The following is a 16,697-nucleotide window of genomic DNA, read 5'->3' as shown; positions in this document are numbered from 1 at the left end:
GTTGAGCAGCCACTTCTCTGGGCTCACCTTGCCTGACCTCTCAGCAGTCATTGTCACAAATGACCACTCTCTTCTCTTTGAAACACTTTGTTCACTTGGCTTTCCTGGGTGTCTTCCTAACTCACTGGCCACTTCTTCTTAATCTTATGGTTTCATTTCTAAAATGGTGGGATATCCCAAGGCTCTGTACTGGACCTCTTTCTCTAGCTATATTATTTTCCCAGAATGATTTCATCAAGTATCATGGTTTTAAAATATCACTGTCTCTGTGCAGGTGACTTTGAAATGTCCACATTCAGCCTTGATGTTTCCACTGAACTCCGTGCTTTTATATTTGACTGCCAATCCATCATCTCACATGGACAACTAATAAGCACCTCAAAATCCCAGGGTGCTAAACATAAGTATTTTTTTCTCCTTTCCTGGAGCCTACTCTTCTAAGCATACCCCATTTTGGTAAAGAGCATCATTTACCACCTAGAGGCTCAACCTCCCAGTTTAGAAGATTCACAGCTGTGGCTTCAGCCAGGAATGCTCCCCACCCAGTCTTCTGTGATTGATCTTCCCAAGACTGATTTTAAATATGCAAATCTCAACTACAAGATCATCTCCTCAAGGAATCTTTCCAGATTCAACCCATTTTAAGGTAATACCCAGGGACTCTTATCATATTACATAAATCTCAGGAAAGCGTATACCATTGATGGTTTTCCTATTTGTTTATTTAACATCTCCCTTGAATTAAGCAAGGGGAAATGTTGCCTGTTTATACATAGATATCTGTCTGGAGCCTTAATAGTGCCTGGCACATAATAAGTGCTCAATGCATACTCACTGAATTTGAATAAATGAACAAACCAATGAATCACTAGGCTTAAAGCCATTACGTCATTTTTTCTCCACTGTAAGAAGTACTCAAGGCAAATAGATCACAGCGTTTAAGTGAGCTGTGATCACAAGTCTGAGAGCCATTGCCTAGTAGAAATGAAAATGCTCTGAAATTACCACAGTGGACAGAAAGAAAAGAGAGCCAGGGAAAGATACAGAGGGCTTCTTCCAATCAGTGGCTCTTCAAGGCAATGAGAGATATAGTTGAATACACCAGGGGGTCAGCAAATTATGACCAAAATATTGGCCAAACCCAGATACACTCATTTATTAACATGTTTTCTATGGCTGCTTTCAACACAATTAGAAGTTGCAATGAGACCTTATACTGTAAAACTAAAAATACTACCTGGCCCTTTACAGAAAACATTTGCCAATCCCAATACAGAAGAGAATAGGTTAGAAATCTGTCATAGAGATGCCTATAATCACAACATTTGTACACAGTCACAGGGTCAGGCATTAAAAAGCTTGGAAATAGCACAACTACAGCAAGAGTCATGAGCATAACATTATTCCTCATTTTTCAATAATGTTTTAACTTCTAAGTATATAATATTAATGCTGTGGTTATACTGGTATAAAAGTTCCTGACTTCATAGCAAGCAGGAAAAGCTGCCATTGTCACTCACCTTGCAGTTTCTAGGGTCTTTATGGCCTTATCAATTTCCCCTTGGCTTTTGTACAAAAAGGCCAATTCAAACAGGGTAAATGGTACCAGGTAGTGGTCATACTTCAGTAGCTTTTCACTGAAAGAGTGAATAAAAAGTCACTAAGTTTTAACAGAACAAGAAACAAATAATTCTTTTTCAACAATACACTTTCCTCATTCCTCAGGAAACAGGTACAGCACTAAGCCTATTATCAGAGAGGACTGTCATTATATAGTTAAGGAATCTAATAAGCTATGGCAATAAACAGCATGTTTTGCATAATTTATCTTCTATTTTATTCCTTAATCTAAACTCAGCACTGAGCATTGTTTACACATCTTAGGAAGATGAATGTGTGCAGATCCTCAAAGATTAATCCTGGAAAGGACAAGGTCATCCTCCTAAAAAATGACTGTGTTCATGAAATGACTCCATTTAGAAATAAGAACACTATTACTTTATATTGTTAAGTCTCATAAGGCTAAAAAAAAAGGTCAATAAGGAAGTGATTAACACTTCTGTTTTCAGCAATATTATGAAGTCTAATGATAAAATATCAAGAAGCAAAGATATTTGTTTTTTGTTTAAATTAGATCTTTTTTTAAGATTTTATTTATTTATTCATGTGAGAGAGAGAGAGAGGGAGAGAGAGAGGGCCAGAGACACAGACAGAGGGAGAAGCAGGCTCCATCCAGGGAGCCCGATGTGGGATTTGATCCCAGGTCTCCAGGATCAGGCCCTTGGCTGAAGGTGGCGCTAAACCACTGAGCCACCTGGGCTGCCCAATCAAAGATATTTGTAAAGTAATGCCTTCCAAATGCATAGCTCAGATCACAAGAACATAAGAAAAATTCTCAAACTGAAAATAAAACAAAGCCAGAACTCTAAGTATATGGATGATGTCAAAGCAGTCCTGGGATCTGCTTTGGCTTTAATCAACCAGGGCTTTATATCTCAATGTCCATGCTTATGAAGCCTTGAGTCCACATAAGAGCAGAGACTGAGACCTCTATATAAAGCTGGGGCCATTCTCCAACAGAGAAAGGGTGGCTTGGAAAAACCCACTCCCTGGCATAGGAGGACTACAAGGGCAGTTGGCTCCTCAGCCTGCACTCCAGGTTAGAAGGGGAAAAATGTATTCCTTGGGAAATTAATAACCAATTGGCCTGTCCTCAAATGAATTGGCAGTTCATATTTATATGGCCCAAATGACCTAATGACCTCTAAGCAATGACATTAATATGAAAGTAAGCCTGGGCTGAAAAAGCTTTGGGGGCACCTGGCAGAAATAAAAGCAAAAATCACTTTAGAGAGTCTTCAGTCCTAGCCTCAAAAGTGTCTCAAGATAAAACCTATTGAAGGGGAGCTCACGATCCAAAATTACAGAACACATGAGCAAACAATTCACTGTAGATTCGACAAACATAACAGCATAGCACAAATGGGTCATACTTTTGATCCTTCTAGAAACACCAGTAAAACTGAACTCAATGTATACTTCTTTTACTAAAAAAGGGTGGTATTAATTTGGGAAATAGAAATGGTTTCTTTCCTCTTATAAGGACACCTGTGTTTAGGGTGAAAATAGTGTTTAGGGATGCCTGGGTGGCTCAGTGGTTGAGCATCTGCTTTTGGTTCAGGTCATAATCTCAGGGTCCTGGGATCGAGTCCCACATCAGGTTCCCCACAGGGAGCCTGCTTCTCCCTCTGCCTATGTCTCTGCCTCTCTCTGTGTCTCTTATAAATAAATAAATATCTGAAAAAAAAAAAAAGAAAGAAAACAGTGTTTAGTTTTCATGGAATTCAGTGTTCCCCTTAAACACCAAGTGCAAATGCATAAAGCCATGTTCTACCGAGGCTACAAATTTGCTCTCAAAGGACAAAGAGAGCATTACTGGATTCTCTTCCTGGTAATGTCAAACACTAGCAGTGAGAGAGAACACATGACTTTCTCATAGTAACTCCCTGGGAAGTTACTGCACTCAGCTGGGCTTCCTTGCTGGTCGGTACCTTTGGATGACATGATTGAAGCAGAGTTCAGCTTGCAAGGGCCGCTGCAGGTTCTTCAGACAGCATCCCTTCAGCAGCTTCACCAAGCACTCATCATCCACAGAGTAGTCACTTATATCTTAAAACCAAACAAACAGAAAGCACACACAAAAGGAAAAACACTTTGAAAAATCCCAAGGAAGAGGGAGAACTAATAGCTATTTAGGTTTCAGAGGGATCACTGAAATATAAGGAGAATATTTCTAGCATTTGTTAAGCCTTACTTAATAAAACACAATGAAAGTATTTTAAATTAAAAGAAGAATGAGTTACCACATTTCTACACCATTTTATTAAAGGAGTTCAACTCTCTCCACTTAAAACTCTTCAGGTGCTCATTCTCGGAGTTACATGACCTTAGATATAACAAGAGGAAATCTAAACTTTGAGGAAAGGGAGAGCTTTACTAATTCTATAAAAGGTAAAGCAGCGAGAAGCAAGAAGGCTGCCTCCTCCTCCTGTGGTTCTGGCATCTAACTGTGCTGGTTTCATGCAGGAGAGGATAACACTTCCATATGGAGAAGCAGATGGCTTCCTACCCATTAAAAATTCAGGAAGTAGGATACCCTTTCCAGATCATTCTGTTTACAACCTATCAATTCTCCCAGGTTATGTTCTTTTGGGGGTAAATTCTTTCATAAAATTAGACAAAATGGTTTTGAAGTACATGCAAGGTACCTAAAACCCTCGCAAACTTGCAAGTGCTTGAGAACAATGTAAAGGTTTTTCTTTTTTTTCTTCTTCTTCTTTTTTCTTTTTTTTTTAAAGGTTTTTCTTTTACCATGTTTTCCCTTTCAAAAATGACTCTGCCTTCTCCAGCCCAAAGCTATAGAATATTAAACGAAAGGAACCGTATTATGTATGACATCAACCTGACAAAGGTAGCCATTTCACATCTATCACTCTTGAATTTGGGATCTCGTGCAAGTTACTGCAACAAAGTCATTCCCAAGACAGACTGATAATTTAAACAATTCAGGCTGTGACAGTACAAAGGGTGCAGGGGAGTAAACCAAACCAATGAGGCCTGGGAGTCCTCATATTGAGATCCCCCTGGCTTTCAGTACAAACCTCAGAAATTACCATTAACACATGCTGGGGTTTTGGTTAGTACATTGCTTGTTTATGGGAGGTTAATGATGCTACTTAGCCAACTGGAAGGGAATCACTTTATTTCTAGGTGCTGAACACAGCTGATATTCACCTCTCACGTCTGAGCTCTGATGGTTCATTCACCAAGAAAAATCACAGATATCAACATCTTGTTATGTTTCCTATTACTTAAGGACCATTTTTCAATCCCGTGCCACACACACACACACACACACACAAATATATGTATGCTTCTAATCATGGATACTCGCTGACATGTATATATATATATATACACACACACACACACACACACACACACACACACACACATATATATACACAAGAAGCAGCATCTTTCCAGGCCTAGAATCAAACCCTGAGGGTCCATCCTGGATGCTGGTTTTAGTATCATTTGTGTGCATTCTAATGAGTTCTGTATTAGCATTTTATGAAGGTTTGTCTTACCATAAACTTCTGGTGCTCAGTGAATGGTGGTTTTACTGAGGAACAGACACAGCATTATGGAAAATTAAAGTACCAGTTAAGCCGCACTTAGTGTTTATTTGGATCATGAGTTAAGGATGTGGAAAATTGGCCCCGAAGATACCACCTTCCTCCAAACCTTAGCAAAACCATTATTTCCTCTGACCGCAGAGTACTCTCTGTCAGATGATTATTTTCCCTTAAAATCTGAGCGCTTTATCATGATTCTCAACCTCATGGGTGAGTTCACAGATGCGCATTTCAACACACAATTTCCATTTTACATTCCAAGAAAATTATACAGTAATGCCGCCAAAGCACATTTTCATCATAAAAGATCAGCTTAACTTAATAAAACAGAGGGTAGGCTGATGAAAAAGAAAGTTTGAAGCCCAAACTACAAAAATACCCACAGTGAACTTTTTAGAAACTAGCCGAAATGTACCAAAGGAAAAATTCAAAAACAGGTTTAGAAAATGAAAAGCCATAAAGTAGCATTTTCCCTTTTATGTAACCTTGATTGTGTTTGCTATATTATTTCACAAAGCAAATTAACTGCAACAAAGAATCAGAGAAGAACCACTGTACTGACTTTTGGCTACATGTTGAATTTAGTTAGATTTCAAACAGAACATTAATGGAATTAGTGGCAGACACTGACTCCAGGCATATTACACTAAGTGTTCTTTTCTTATTAAACTATCTTTCCCTTTGTATCCATAACCAGCCTTTCATAACCACATTGTCAGAGTAGAATACCAACTGGATCTTCTATCGTCTTTTACTTTAGAGACATTTGCCAAGGAGAGAAGAAGCAAAAACTCAATTTCCCAAGACTGGGGAGAAAGGGGGTGAAGGTTGAAGTCACGTTGGGTTTACAACTTCATTTCACTTTTTCAGATTTTGGATTTTTCCCCCATTGCTCTGAAATAAGAGCTAAAATACTAAAAGGTCATTACTGAGAGGGATGGAGGGAGCAGAGAGGGAAATCTGGTAATTTTCCTGCATAACACAATGGACCTAGAAGATCCTTTATCATAAATTTCATGTACAAAATCTTCAGGAAGGAAAACTTGTTTTTGAAACCCAGAGGGAATGCATACAAAACTAGAAATGTACAAAGTACAGTGCATCTGCCTGTCTGAGCTTTCCCCAGTCCTCCTTGAATATCTCTAAGTCTATCATTTCAACAGATCATTAAAAGAGGAAGGAATTGGGCACCTGGGAGGCTCAATCAGTTAAGCGTCTGCTATCAGCTAGGTAATAGTCTCAGGGTCCTGGAATCGAGCCCCACACTGGGCGCCCTGCTCAGCCTTTCCCTCTGCTCCTGTTTTCTCTCTCTCTTTCAGTCTCTCTTTCAAATAAATAAATAAATAAATAAATAAATAAATAAATAAATAAATAAATTTTAAAAAATGTTTTAAGTAAAATAGGAAGGAAGGAATAGAGAGAGTAGTCTGGTTTTCTAAACTTCTATTGCATTGTATATACTTAATCTGATACATATAATACTCCTTTACATTTTTCCCCCAACCAATAATGGGACAAAATAAACTTTGAGGTAAAGGCTGAAGAGCCTGCTCAAATAGAGAAAAACCCAGAGGTCCCTCAGGACTTCTTAATATACAAAGGCCCCACTCTCTGGTGGTAAATATTAGTCTATAGTACAAAGGATAGACATTCAAACTTCAGAATTTATTCAACTGAACCAAAGTCCTTACATTTGTAGGAAAACACAAGAAACAAGCTGGTCCACTTTCCTGGGGGGGGTGGGGAGGGGGAATACTCTACATATGTTTTTATTTAATAAAAAGAGTTTTTCCTTCACCTCCCAGTTTTAACATATCCATTTATTAAAAACATATCCATTTTCCCATTTGGTTTGTGGATATGTGGGTTTTAATTATAGATAATTCCCCTACTGGCAGGAAAAATGTTTTCTCAGTCTATCACAATTCTATATCTAGTATAGAAAATCTAAGAATGTTCAAATGAGCAAGTTAATAAAATGTAGCCAAATTAGTTGAACAAAAATGAATACTAAAATTTGTTTAAAAATCCAAATGGATCTTACAAGGTGCATTTTGTGAAATCTCATTTTTTCAGGTGAACTTTCATGGAATTTGATTTCATCTAAATTTCAAAATGATGTGACTTTATGCTGACTTTACATGCAAATCAAACTGAAATATTTTTCCGTCTTGAAATTACTTCATGCTGAAAATAGTAAAGATCATCTCATATCCATTAAGATGACTACTACCAAAAAACAACAACAACAAAACAAAACCCCAGGATATTACAAATATTGGTGAGGATATAGAGAAATTAGAAGCTTGTGTGCTGCTGGAGAGAATGTAAACTGGTGCAGCCACTACAGAAAACACTGTGGTAATTCCTCAAAAAATTAAAAAAAGAAATGATACATTATCCAGGAATTCTATTTCTGAGCATATAAGAACTGAAAGCGATTTCAAAAAATATTTACATACCCATGTTCATATTAGTATTATTTGCAATAGCCAAAAAGTAGAAGCAACTCAAATGTGCAACAGTGGATAAATGGAAAAACAAAGTTTTATATCAACAAAGTGATATATACATTCAATGGAATATTATGCTTAAAAAGGGGAAAATTATCACACATGCTACAACATGGATATACCACATGGCCATTATGCGAAGTGAATTAAGCCAGTCCCAAAAGGACAAATAATGGAGGATTCCACTCATATGAGCAACCTAAAGGAGTCAAATTCATAGTAACAAAAAGTAGAACTGTGAATGCCAGAGGCAGTGGGGAAAGGGAAATAGAGAGCTATTTTTAATGGGTATGGAAAAGTTCTGGAGACTGGTTGCACAACTATGGGAATATACTTAACATTACTGAACTGTACAATCAAAACTGGGTCACAGGGTAAATGTTGTGTTATATATAGTTTTTACTACAATTAAAAATTAAAAAGAAGGGCACCAGGGTGGCTCAGTTGGTTAAGCGTCTGACTCTTGATCTCAGCTCAGTTCTTGATCTCAGGGTCGTGAGCTCAAGCCCCATACTGGGCTCCACGCTAGGCATGGAGCCTACTTAAAAAAATAAAAATAGGGACATCTGGGTGGCTCAATGGTTAAGAGTCTACCTTCAGCTCAAGGCGTGATCCTAGATCCCAGGATGGAGTCCCACATTGGGCCTCCTGCATGGAGCCTGCTTCTCCCTCTGCCTATGTCTCTGCTTTTCTCTCTCTGTGTCTCTTATGAATAAATAAATAAAATCTTTTTAAAAAATAAAAATACAATACAAAAACTTTTAAAAATTAAGAAGATAAAATTGTAAAAAGAATATTAAAGAAGCTTAATACAACTCTATACATAGAAAAACTATGCAGACAATGTAACAATAACGGAACATCTAGGACATACAAAGCAAGTCTAAAATGTCCATATAGTGAGTCTGTAAGTCTGTACTTATACATACACTCCAACGGTTCTCTGTTAAATAGTAAAAACTTTGGATTTCTCTTTTGGATTACAGTTTATTGAGCCTTTTCATCCACTTGTTTCCCTGGTGCCCAGAAAGCAGAGAGTCCATGAAGATAAATAACTCAATATCTTGGCTACTCTACCTAAGTTCCAACTCATAAAGGGCTGAAGTTTAAAACTTTTCTGTAAGTGGCAGGAATAAGGAGAGAAAGGGAACCATGGTTCTTTTATAAAAATGCTGCCTTTGGGATCCCTGGGTGGCGCAGCGGTTTGGCGCCTGCCTTTGGCCCAGGGCGCGACCCTGGAGACCCGGGATCGAATCCCACATCAGGCTCCCGGTGCATGGAGCCTGCTTCTCCCTCTGCCTGTGTCTCTGCCTCTCTCTCTCTCTCTGTGACTATCATAAATAAATAAAAAATTAAAAAAAAAAAATAAAAAATAAAAAAAAAAATAAAAATGCTGCCTTTGACATGAGAGAGTGACATTAACTCACTCTCCATCAATCGATGATCTTTACAGGTACCTTTTTTTCAATAGTAAAACAGAATATCCCATTTACCTGATCTTCCTGTGATTACCAGTTTATATTTCTTCCTGTGATTATCGGTTTAACTTGCAGAATGATTATTTGGGAGAACTGGGGTAGGAGGTACCTGTCTGTGGCCTCAGAACATCATTGCTTTTTGTTCTATTGACTTCTTCTGCTATCCTTCCTGAAACTTTGACCTTATTAGCAAATAAGGCAATTGATTTACTTTCATTCTTTTATATTTTTTTTTCCTTATTGGGGGTGAATCTGAAGCTAGAATTATTTCAAATATGGAAAGCAGCCTATATGCCCAATAATACTAAAAGAGTTGACTAAATTATGATACACTAGCTCCATGGAGTACTATGAAGCTTTTGAAATTATTATAGGAGCCATTTAACAACAACTTAAAAGGCTATGATAAAAATAGAACTACCATATGATCTAGCAATTCTACTTCTGGGTATTTATCCAAAGGAAATGAAAACACCAACTTGAAAAGGTATCTGCACCCTCATGTTCATCACAACATTATTTACAATAGCCAAGATATGGAAGCCACAAATGGATGAATGGATAAAGATAATGTAATATAGACATACCACAGACTATTTATTCAGCCATAAAAAATAAAATCTTGCCATTTTGCAACAACATGGATTGACCTTGAGAGCATTATGCTAGTAGTGAAATAAGTCAGACATACAAAGACAAATACCATATGATCTCACTTATATGTGGAACCTAAAACAAACAAAACCAAACAAAAAAAACCAAGCTCATGAATTGGTGGTTGCCAGGAGTAGGGCATGGGAGGTAGGAGAAATGGGTAAAGAGAGTCAAAAGTATAAACTTCCCATTATAAAATAAGTAAATCATGGGGATATAATGTAGTATGGTGGATACAGTTAATACTGTACTGCATATTTGAAAGTTGTAAGAAAGCAGATCTTAAAAGTTTTCAACACAATAAAAAATTTTTGTAATTATGTATGGTAACAAATGTTAACTAGACTTATTGTGGTGATTATTACAGAGTCCACAAATATCGAATCATTATGGTATACACATGAAACTAATATAATGTTATATGACAATTACAGTTCAATTAAATATAATGTTACATGTCACACTTCACTTTTAAAAAGTATGATATATTAAGTGAAAAAAAAGTAGGCTAGTATATGCCCAGGTATACTCTGATTATAACTATAAAAATAAAGCTATGATGGAACAAATAAAAATTCTGAATTAATTGTTATAATAGCAAAAATATGGGTAACTTTTTTCACCTACATCTATCAATCATAATTGTGTTTAATTTTTTAGCAATAATTATAAACAAAAATCTCATTTAGCATTTCAGCCTCATTTTATAGCTCCAAATACAAAAATGAAACAAATGAGGTCCTCATTCCTGGAGCTATATTCAATATTTAATTTCCCATGTGGAGAATATACTGAATATGAGGCTAGCCACTCTGTCAGTGCTCATCATTTTCAAGTTAAGAAATATGAATTAACTTATAATTTTTCCAGACTTTTCCTGAATTTCTATGCCTTTTGCCATGTTTGTTACCATAGAAGTTTTCATTTTACTCCTGTGGTTAGAACATTCCAAAGGATAAATGGTTGGGGAGGTTGGTAAGGAATACTACAAAAGGCTATCATTTATGGCATCATTTCTCAAAAGATAAATCTTCTGTTTGAGATAGAGAATTAGACAATGTCAGAGAAAGAAATCTTTGGATATTATCTGTGTATCTTTGGATATCATCACCCCATTTTAAAAGAAACTCGAGGCCCAGAATGATAAGGTATATTTCCCAGAGTTTCATGCTAGAGCTGGGACAGTAAGCCCAGATGGCCTGATTTTCCTTCTACTATGCCAGATGCTTCCAGGAAATGGAGCTTCCAGGAAACTGGAGAGGGGCCTCCAGTACAACCAGCAGTAATTAGTAAAAAAAAATTCAATTTTAATAAAATTTCAACTTGAAAAGTTCTGTGTCTTCTGTGTCTGCAAAAACATAATAGTCATTACAGAGCAAAAGAAGGCATGGAAAGAGTCACAAACTAAAAACCAGAAATGCACCCTAGAACTCTGATTGTTCATTTTTTTCGGTAACACTTATTTGGGTATAATTCACATACCATACAATTCACCCATTTGAAGCACACAATTTGCTGTTGTACAACCAATACTATGGTCTTAGAACATTTTCATCACTCCAAAAAGAAATGCCATACCCTTTAAAAGGTGTCACACACATACCCCAGTTCTCTATTCCTAGGTAATCACTAGCCTACTCTCTTTATAGATGTACCTGTTCCAAATATTTGACATAAATGGAATCATACAATATGCTGTCATCTGCAACTGGCATCTTTCACTTAGCCTCATGGCCCCAAGGCTAGTCCATATTGCCCCAAATGTCACTCCTCTGACTACAATCATCCAGACCCTTGAAGCCCAAGTATTTTGTCCTTATGATGTGTACAAATGAACATGGGCAGATGTGCACAGGGAAAGGGCAGGAGAGTGGTAATAAAAAATATTTCCAGGCTTTTACTTTTTATACTTACTTTCATTTTGTAAAGCAGCCTCAGCCTTTTCAACAGTGACCAACAGATTTTCAGAAAGGTCTTTTCTCTTGCTCACTACTGGAAAACCATTCCAGACATACATCATTTCCTAATGAGGAAGAATGAAAAGTCATTCACAATTATATGAGGTTATCCAATATCCTTTACAACAACACAACTATTCTCTTGGTTGCTTGTCGCGTGCGCTGGGGGCGACAACCGTCCAGGGCTGAGGGTAAGGGAATGAGGAAAAGAAAGGAGACATAAACAGAGTGGGAGCAGGAGGGACATATGGCCGGATTCAGCCACAATGCCAACTTTATTTGTATTATTCACTCTTTTATAAAGCAGGGTTGTTTAACAAGCAGGATATTTTAAGCTTAGTTCTCCAGACATGTCCTTTCACAGTAGACAGCAACAGTATGCGCCCTTGAATAGATAGCTACAGTATGCGTCCTTGAGCCACAAGCCTTCAACAACAAGGGTGAGACAGGTGGGCCTCGGTTGGAAGAGTCAACAGAGAGCCTTTGCTCGATCCATTAACCCCTTCTTGGCACGCGGCTCCCAACAGTTGCTAGGGATCTCAAGACAACATTCAGAAATCACTTTCCTTAGCTTTCCTCATTTGGAGTGCAGTGAAGAGAATTTCGCCTTTTCTCATTTTATTATATGCCTTTTGCCTTTTATACCATGAAGTGATTCAATATATATAGTATATTATCTTTTTACGGAAAAATTTACTCATTCACTTATACATGTATTGGTATTCCATCCTTTTGGAAGATAGTAGATTACGAATATAGTAATAAATAGAGTATTTTTAACTGATCGTGTGAACAATTGCATTTGATAAAAATTTTGTTGTTAATTTTAAGTAAAGGGAAACATTTTAAAATATCTGCCAATTGTTTACATAAAATGTTTCCAAGGACTTCACTGGAAATGAACATACAAAATATTTTAATGGTTCTTTTATCTCATTAAAAATATGTGACAGTCCAGCAGTGCAATCCAACATGCAGAAAATGCATTCACTTAAAGCCATATGGCTAAATGACAGTCCCTGAAAATGTAAACTAATGATTTCTCATTGCAAATTATATCTCATAGGCTAACAGATGAGAATTTTTTTGGACCAAAAGCAAATATGCTTTTGCTTGAAAATATTTTTCTAACTTCCCTGGTAGTATAGTTCATATTTTTAAGGGTATGAAATAAGCAGGGTAATTAGTATCTTCTTGGAAATAAATGAATTTTAAAATATGATAAAGATATTGTTTGAACAGCTTCTTACAGGCAAGTAGTGGAAATGAGGAAAATACATACGGATGGCAAAGGGGAATAACTGAATAAACTCTGGAATACAAAAAGAAAGAAAGAAAGAAAGAAAGAAAGAAAGAAAGAAAGAAAGAAAGAAAGAAAGAAAGAAAGAAAGAAAGAAAAGGAAAAAGTCAGGAAACCCCAAAGGAGGACAACAGATGTCAGCTTGTACTTCATGGTTTTCCTGTGCTGACTATTCATGCAAAATCAAACCCCAAAGAGCCAGAATAATTTGATATATTCCGTACTTTCAAAGAAGTCTTCATTAAAACAAATTAGGTGGAAGTTATGCTTTTTTTCATGAAGTCTTGTCTAAACAGCCTAACAATTAAGAATGTGGTGCTCTGGGGGGCACGTGGATGGCACAAGGCACAAGGTGGGTAAGCCCCTGACTCTTGGTATCAGCTCAGGTAAGATCTCAGGGTCCTGAGATCAAGCCCCATGTCAGGCTCTACACTGAGTGCAGAGTCTGCTTAAGATTCTCTCTTCCTCTCCCTCTGCCACTCCTGCTCATGGTCTCTCACTGAAAAAAGTATGAGCACCACATTGTTGAATGACCACCCACTTAGGGCACCTGAGTGTTGGAAATGTGGCTAGTCCAAACTGAGATCTGCTCTAAAGTAAAATACACACTAGATTTCAAATGATTAGTACAATAGAAAGGAATGTGAAATACCTTGTTAAATTTTTACTGGTTACATGTTCAAACAAACATTTTACATATACTGGGTTAAACAAAATATATTCTTAAAATTATTTGAATATTTCCTTTACTTTTTACAGTATTTGACCCCTTAATTTTTAATGTGGCTACTAGAAAAGATAAAATCAAATAAATGGCTTGCATTAGAATTCAACTCAACTTTAATTAAGCCAACTCACCTCCCTGCCTGAGTTTCCTTATCTGTAAAATGAGACCACAGAGAGAAAGTATCCTCAACAGAGTTACTGTAAGAACCAAATGATATGTTTTTTAAAATAACCTTTCAGGGGCACCTGGTGGCTCAGTGGTTGAGAGTCTGCCTTTGTCTCAGGTCCTGATCCCAAGGTCCTGGGATTGAGTCCCGCATTGAGCTCCCCACAGGGAGCCTGCTTCTCCTTCTGACTATGTCTCTGCCTCTCTCTCTCTGTGTCCCTCACGAATGAATAAATAAATATTTTTTAAATAACTTTTCAAAAATATTAAATGATATATATTTTAAAATATAATGCTTAGAACATACCAACTAGTCAAAAAATTAGCTATAATTTTTATGATTATTTAATTATTAATAATTTATAAATGTTCACCTTATAAACACTCTTACAATGGCTCTTAATTGAGCTAAACTTCACAGCAAACATAAACTTCACAGGTGTGCTTCCTGCTGCTGTGAATGAACGATTTCTTTTATTTGTTTATTTATTTTTAACAATTTCTTTATAGAACACAAACAGTAAATAAAATAAAGGCAGATACCAGGGCAGGGACGATGAGCTTCACTGGTGCAGGCAACGAGGCAGAGTAACGTCGAGACTTCCTTACAGCGAACTTCTCAGTAGGGATAGATTTCCCTGCAATTCTCTGCTTCAAGCTATCCACCTGTCTGTGAAGAACCCAACCCCAGCCCCAGCAAAAGGTCATTAGAACACATATGTTACTGATACTTGCAGTTTTCACAATGCACTACCCACACCAGCAACAGCAGCAGCATCTGGAAATGTGTCCTAAACACAAACTTTCAGACTTCACCCCAGTGGTGGAGTGACCTAATATTAGTAATTCTAGAGCTGGGCCCAGCAATCTGGAGTCTAGTGAGCCCTCCAGGTGATTCAGATGCGTGCTCAAATGTGAGAACCACTGACTGACACATACTTCTCTCTAGTTAACTTAGCTAGTGTATTTTTTTTTATCAAATACAATCAAGAAAATCTAGATATAAAATTGGCAATGCACCCCAATGGTTATCACAGCAATGTCTACAATAGCCAAAATATGGAAAGAGCCCAAATGTCCATCAACAGATGAATGGATAACACACACACAATGTAATACTATTCAGTCATCAAAAGGAATAAAATCTTGGCATTTGCAATGACATGGATGGTACTAGAGGAAATTATGCTAAGTGAAGTAAGTCAGTCAAAGAAAGACAAATACCATATGATTTCACTCATATGTGGAATTTAAGAAACAAAACAATTCAATGCTATCATAGAGCAGACCTTAAGCTTTCTCCTGAAAATAAGACTGGTTACATGTTTCATGGAAATTGTTTTGATATGAAGAAAACTTATTCTGAAGTGGAAGAAAACAAATGGAGATTTAAAAGATTTCAACATATCTGAATATCCCATTCCATTCCATCGGCTGTGTGTGTGAAACAAGGACATGCATTTCACCAGTAAGAGGTGGCATTAATCCTACCACAGCATCCACTGATGTTGATTCTATAGTTAGTATACATGGTCCTATTTTCAAAAAGAGCTTCTAAAAATAAGATTAAAAAAATAGGCTTGGTATTACCTTCAAATTTGCCTGACAAGTCTTGAGGCTATCATTTATCCTAACATGGGCACAGAATACAGGATTCCATGTAAAAGGTCTCGTCGTTAATTAGGTCTGAAGAATGTAACACAGCTTCTCTGCCCCTTCACTTCCTCCTCTCCAATGGTCATCTCCTCTCTGCTACCAGAGCCTCCCACCCCTGCAGTCATATCTTAGAGCATTTTTCCATTGCCTGCAACTTTTCTACCTTGAAGCGCAAATTCAAGCACACCACTCTGAATACCATTCTCTAAATTGGCTATTCTAGTAAGACTAGATAAATTGGCTATTCTAGTAAGACTGCTGGTCTACTTGCTCTTTGCCCTTCTCCTGATCCACATCTCTCTCTCTCTCCATGTTCCTGCTTAGATGGCTTTGTCCTTTGACTCCTGTACACACTGTCCGAAGTCCTAAATGCCCTCGTCCACTGGCTAATTGCAACGCTCATCTGATAAAACTGCAATCCTGGGTGAGGCTCAGTGTCTGTGTGAAAGCAGACTGGCATCCCTGTAAACCTTAGCACTGACCTCAAATGGTCATTCCTCCTGTGGTGTTTCTTTCAAAACCCCACCGTCCCACTCTCTGCGACAATGATTTTGAACATTTTCCATCCTCCCACACCTGCAGCCCACTCCTTTCTCCCTCAGTAAATGACCCTACTTTGTAAAGAAAAACAAGCTAGCAGATGGAGAGCCCTCCTTCTCATGTCACAACACATAAGTTTGCCTGCCTCTGTACCCACTCTGGACTTCTTCCTGTGTGATACAACAGAGCACCTGGTCCTCCTCCTACATAAAACCAACCATGCCATCAGTGTTTTCGATTCTAATTCCTCCTGCCCTTTAGGACACTTATAAATATCAGTCATCCCATTTCTTGCTTCTATGTGTAACCTCTCTTCTACCAACTGGATCCTTCCTAATGGTATTTGAGAATACTCATAACTCTCCCACTAAAACATTCTCTGACATGACATCTCCCTCCAACTACCAATCTCTCTCTCCCCTCCCCTTCATAGTCAGAATTATCTGGGGATGCATTTATCATCAACTCTGCATTTCTTTTCTTCAGCCACTCCAGTCTGAATTCCACT

At 37.5% G+C, this 16,697-nt stretch overlaps 1 protein-coding gene across 3 annotated transcripts in view; it reads right to left on the bottom strand.

Moving 5' to 3' along the window:
- TTC39B (tetratricopeptide repeat domain 39B) overlaps nt 1–16,697 on the bottom strand; it is a 146,903-nt gene that overhangs the window by 8,549 nt on the left and 121,657 nt on the right. For all 3 annotated transcript variants that reach the window (XM_041761387.1, XM_041761385.1, XM_041761386.1), the window contains exons 16-19: nt 14,537–14,663; nt 11,758–11,866; nt 3,552–3,669; nt 1,521–1,637 (exon numbers count right to left, since the gene is read on the bottom strand). In XM_041761387.1, coding sequence (XP_041617321.1) covers nt 1,521–1,637; nt 3,552–3,669; nt 11,758–11,866; nt 14,537–14,663 — 471 coding nt within the window. The remainder of the gene's footprint in view (nt 1–1,520; nt 1,638–3,551; nt 3,670–11,757; nt 11,867–14,536; nt 14,664–16,697) is intronic.

Source organism: Vulpes lagopus, chromosome 7 (genome assembly GCF_018345385.1).
Source record: "Vulpes lagopus strain Blue_001 chromosome 7, ASM1834538v1, whole genome shotgun sequence".
In the NCBI taxonomy this organism is placed as follows: domain Eukaryota; kingdom Metazoa; phylum Chordata; class Mammalia; order Carnivora; family Canidae; genus Vulpes; species Vulpes lagopus.
Note: the sequence above shows the minus strand (reverse complement) of the source record. Positions and strands in the feature narration are given on the sequence as shown.